We start from the raw sequence: 5,351 nt of genomic DNA, 5'->3' as shown, positions 1-5,351 counted from the left end.
TTTGGTTTTAGTTCTCATTACCCTACTCTGATTTGATTGGCAATAAATTAAATTAATTTTTTCCAAGTCAAGTCTGTTTTGCCCGTGATGGTAATTGGTGAGTGATCTCTCCCTCTCCTTATCCTGACCCATGAGCCTTTCGTTATATTTTCTCTCCCTGTTCAGCTGAGGAAGGGAGTGATAGAGCAGCTTTGGTGGGCACCTGGCATCTAGCCAAGGTCAACCCACCACAGTGTCTTTTTTTTTTTTTTTTTAAACAAACTGCAACAACTCTGGCTCTCTTTGATATATGTTGCCTTTATTTTGTATTTCTTATGTCAAGTCTAGCATGCTGCTACTCTATGTTCCCTTTATAAAAGAAACCATTAGGGAAAATAGGAACTAGTGATCAAATAAAAATATGACATAAAACCCTAGAATATACTTAAAGCTTCTTTGAAAAGCTATCTGAAAAATATTAAATATTGACTGGATTTGGGGTTTTTTGGTGAAATTAAATTTTAAGGATCATATTTTAAAAACTGAAATCACATCATGGAGAACAGACAGACCATAAAATATGGTACAGGATAGGAGTATATCCTGACAAGGATTAGTGAAGCACTGGGGAATGTTAGTGCTTAGTTCGTATTGTGCAAGCATTATGTAATGTATCTTTAAAAGGTTTGGCAGTATAAAAGCAGGTAAGCCTGATTTTTAGAGAATTAGCAGGGAACATACTGCGAATAGTTTGTTCATGGCTGTGGAATTCAGTTTCCCTGTTTACAGATCTCAGTTGTGCTTTTCATTTTCATAGTGACTTGCACCTCATGTTCTGTGAATTCTCCACAAATGTTGCTGGTTGAGTAATGGAAGTATTTGTGAACTTGTTTTTCAGTTTGAAATCAGCTTTTGAGGTACATGTGTTTTACAGTCTGTTGGCTCCTTGTGTAATCAACCAACAGGGAAGTCAAGCTTTATTGTGAAAAGTGAATTTTGATGGCTTTGTACTATACTTTTTGCACTGAAGGAAGGGCAGGCTGACCCAGCCCTGTCTTACTGGGATTATCAGTATGAGTGGGCTTGCACAGGCTGTGGATTTATTTTTTTTTAATCGCTATCCAAATGTTACTTATCGTAACATACATAGCATGGAAATAACTTTACAGAGGTAACAAGGAACTAACCATCTTCCTTTCTTCTTCTCTCTGTAGTTTGTTGCTCAGCCCAACTGCCAGCAGCTGCTCGCATCCCGCTGGTACGACGAGTTCCCCGGATGGAGGAGGCGACACTGGGCTGTGAAGATGTTGACATGTGTTGTGATAGGACTCCTTTTCCCAGTCTTCTCTGTGTGCTACCTGATAGCTCCCAAAAGCCCATTAGGGCTGTTTATCAGAAAGCCATTTATCAAATTTATCTGCCATACTGCATCCTACTTGACTTTTCTGTTCCTGCTGTTGCTTGCCTCTCAGCACATTGACAGGTCAGACTTCAAGATGCAGGGACCGCCACCAACCATCGTCGAGTGGATGATATTACCGTGGGTCCTGGGTAAATGTATTACTAAAGAAAATACAGTGAAAAGTGTTTTGACCCCTGTGGTTTTGCCAAGCATTCCTGAGGCAGGAAGATACAGTAGAGAATTTTGTCATGAATTATTGACCTACCAAAACAGGCAAATGGTCCATCTCCTTCAATATCTAGCAAGAGTAGTAGACAACTTGGGAAGAGTTTAAAAATCCAAACTGTTGCCACCTGATATATTACAGTGCGGGAAGACAAAAGATATCAGGGGCTCCTTCCTGTGATTAAGCAGTGCCCTGAAACATACATGTTGATATGATTTTTAATATCTATTTTCTCCAGGCCAGAAATTGTTCTGATTCTTATAACTGTCCATTTTTTTTCTTTGTTAGTCTACTTTTAAAAAAAGGTTCCTTTGCCATGTTAATTATTTTTCATGTATTAGAATGAGGCACAGTGTCATTTCTGGAGTGTTATCACTAATCTCAGTTACCTAAAGTATGCTTCTTTCTAATATGACAGACCCACCTACTGCAAATAGCGCTGACCAGCATATTCAAGTGAGTATTTTCATTAAAATACACATGCAGAGTATTTCTGCTGTGCAAAACCATTGATGAGAACTTGTCATTCAACTTCAAACAAAATATTTTACATCAGAAGGAATAAGAAAATCCCCTAGCATTTTTAAAATGGGGGGAAAAAGGCCCACTCTGTCCTGATAGTTTAAAATAAAAATTTCAGTCTGGGATTATTGAAAGCCTACTTTGTGTGGGCCATGTCAGCCTTAAATGCCTTCCTGTGTGATTGCTCAATCCTATTGGATTGGACTATCCTAGGTCCTCCTTACCTTTGGATGTCTCCATTGCTAGATGGTATGTCTCTTGCTGTGCCATGGTCTCTTCCCTGTTTCTTGTTTTAGGAACCAACACAAGCTGGACCAGGTCAGGCCAAAGATAGTTGGTCTTGACTGAAATGAAATTGTAGAAGGAGGGACTTAGTAGCCTTAACTGCAAGAATTTGAATTTGATATCTTCATTTAAATTGTCATCACATAGACAAGTACATGCACCAACTTTTCCGAAATGTTTTGGCAGGGTTTTGATACTGTTACCTCTCTCAGAGCTTCCCATTAAGATGCTGTTTCTCTTCACTTTTGCAATTTTTCCCAAACACCTGGCTTTTTTAGAGCAACCACACTGACAAGGCTTTTGGCATCATTGATCATATTTAATTTACAATGCAGTGTTGAATTTATAATACACTAATTGTCAGTGCCTGATATTCCAGAGAATGAGTCAGTGGCTTTTCCTCTATATGTTCCTGGGTAGAGCATTGCAGGAAGCTGGAGGCAGAGCTACATCTGTCTTTCACTTAAGCAAACAAGCATGCATGATTGAAAACCCTGTGTACACTTACTTGTGGGGAACCTCTCAGAAGGACCTGCCTTCCACAGATGAACTGCTTTCTGAGATTTCCCCATGATAGCACAGCATAAAACAGTCCTCACCACCAGCCTTCATTGTAAGGTGTGTTGTCCTTTGCTGGGTAAACATTCAAAAAGCCAATATCTAGTATTATTGCAAAGGAATTAATCAATCTGGCAGACTGCTTAGAATGACGTTTCCTTCAGACAAATCAGACTGACTTCAGTGGATGAGATTCACAGTTAAATATTAAAAAAAATTTCCTCCAGTAAATTTTCCCAGTTTTTTACCATCGAGAAATAAGAAACCAATATAAAAATCATTAGTTTGATACATTACTTCCTTAGAAATAAATGCTACAATGCTGAGGAGGAGCAGGGGGGGTCTTCTGTGCTGTCCCGTGCCCAGAGGAGATATTAGTCTGCCCTTCCAAAATAGCAGGTTGTCAGTATCTATCCAGCTTTCACAGTATCCTGAGGCTGAAGGATAATAAGAACAAATGCATAGCTGACACATACACCTTGACACACCAAAGGGGGTTTTATCATGAACCTATCTTTTTAAAGAAAGAAATTAGAGCCCAGAGAAAAAGGCACCGTTTCAGAAGGGCAAGGGCTAGTTTCAGCTAAAGGCAGTCCTCAAATTTTGGTGACTAACTGCTTTCCAGAAAATGTGCAGTGGGAAGAGGAAGAACCTCCATTGCCCTCAACCTCTGACACTGTTGTTTACTCAGGAAAGGTTTAAGTAACTCAGCATCCCAAAGCACTTGTTTGAAGAAACCATTAACCCTGAGAATTATGACTATCAAGATGACTATCATTTCTAAAAACAGCATTATTATTTGCAGTATAGACTCATATGGCCAGATTATGCCAGTACTGCCTGTGCTGAATAAGCCCTTCCTCTGTAAGCAGTACATGTCAAGTCAAGGGAACTGCTTGCATAAACAAATATTCATGAGCATGAATAAAGATCAATAGGATAGTGGTCAAATAGCTTGTGGTTAATCTAGACTATAAAGTTCAGAGAAACTCTGCCTTCCAAAATCTCTTGAGTCTAAAATGATGTATTTTACACACTGATCTCTAGTGGTTCCTAACTAGTGGCTTCCTGTAGTTCCAGTTTCACGTTTGCTGGGTTCCACTTTCAGACTTGGGTTGATGTAGTGCCTTAGCCCACCCAAATGATAAGGCCCCAGATTCACCCATCATCATCTCAGGCAATTCATTAGGTACCCAAGTTCCCTCTGTCATTGAAGGAGGCAGACACACATCTTCACAGAACACTTCAGCTCACAGCGTGTGATGAATGTGTCTATTTCAGCTTTGTTTTTTTTTTTAAAGGAATGAGTCTCAGCCAAAACCTGCTGTTTTTTTATTCACATACATACAAACTGTGGTCTAGTCATCTTTTAATAAATGAAATAGTTTTATTAAGTCCTTATTAATAAGCTAAGGTTAGTTTCCAGGCCACAATTTAGTCTGTCATCTCTTCAAACTATACAGTTATGCAGTATCCTTAAAAAGAATAAATGCAGCACTCTTGAATTATACAAGGGAGCCTAAATCTGAGGTACATAGATATATCTTTGCATTTTCTGGATGTAGACGAAAAATGTTGACGTCTGAGAAAAAACTAATGTGGCTCTGGGGTTATAGTTTTCCTCTGAAATTGGAAACATGACCAAGTAAACCCTTTTCCCAAAGCAAAGGTTATCCTGGAGCAGCTACAGCATGTCAAAACTATTAACATCTTAAACAATAGAATTCTTTGTTTGTCTTTCTCTTCATTCAAATAGCTCTGCATGCAGTTTGCATTTGAATACCTACCTCCCTTAAAATGAAGAGGGGAAGAGGAGCTCTTCTTTCCAGGCTTCTCATTGACATGAATTTCAGCATAGAATCATAGAATCATTTAGGTTGGAAAGGGCCTTTAAGATCATCAAGTACAATCGTTAACCTAACACTGCCAAGTCCACCACTAAACCATGTCCCTAAGCACCACGTCTACACGTCTTTTAAATACCTCCAGGGATGGTGACTCCACCACTTCCCTGGGCAGCATGCTCCAGTGCTTGGCAACCCTTTCAGTGAAGAAAGTTTTCCTAATATACAGTCTAAACCTCCTCTGGCACAACTTGAGGCCATTTATTCTTGTCCCATCACTTGTTACTTGGGAGAAGAGACCAACACCCACCTCGCTAAAACCTCCTTGCAGTTCTCCCTTGAGCCTCTTTTTCTCCAGGCTAAACTACCCCAGTTCCCTCAGCTACTCCTCATAAGACTTGTTCTCCAGACCCCTCACCAGCTTTGTTGCTCTTCTTTGGACACGCTCCAGCACCTCAATGTCCTTCTTGTAGTGAGGGGCCCAAAACTGAACACAGTATTCGAGGTGCGGCCTCACCAGTGCCGAGTACAGGGG

At 39.9% G+C, this 5,351-nt stretch overlaps 1 protein-coding gene across 1 annotated transcript in view; it reads left to right on the top strand.

The window, feature by feature from the left end:
* The window catches only part of LOC103913469 (short transient receptor potential channel 4), a gene marked incomplete at its 3' end in the record, with an annotated part of 91,398 nt that overhangs the window by 59,464 nt on the left and 26,583 nt on the right, over positions 1 to 5,351 (top strand). The window contains exon 3 of the mRNA XM_009319963.1: positions 1,194 to 1,530. Within this exon, the coding sequence (XP_009318238.1) occupies positions 1,194 to 1,530 (337 nt within the window). The remainder of the gene's footprint in view (positions 1 to 1,193; positions 1,531 to 5,351) is intronic.

The sequence above is a fragment of the Pygoscelis adeliae genome, unplaced genomic scaffold, assembly GCF_000699105.1.
Source record: "Pygoscelis adeliae isolate BGI_AS28 unplaced genomic scaffold, ASM69910v1 Scaffold32, whole genome shotgun sequence".
In the NCBI taxonomy this organism is placed as follows: Eukaryota; Metazoa; Chordata; class Aves; order Sphenisciformes; family Spheniscidae; genus Pygoscelis; species Pygoscelis adeliae.
This window is presented reverse-complemented; position numbering and strand designations above follow the sequence as displayed.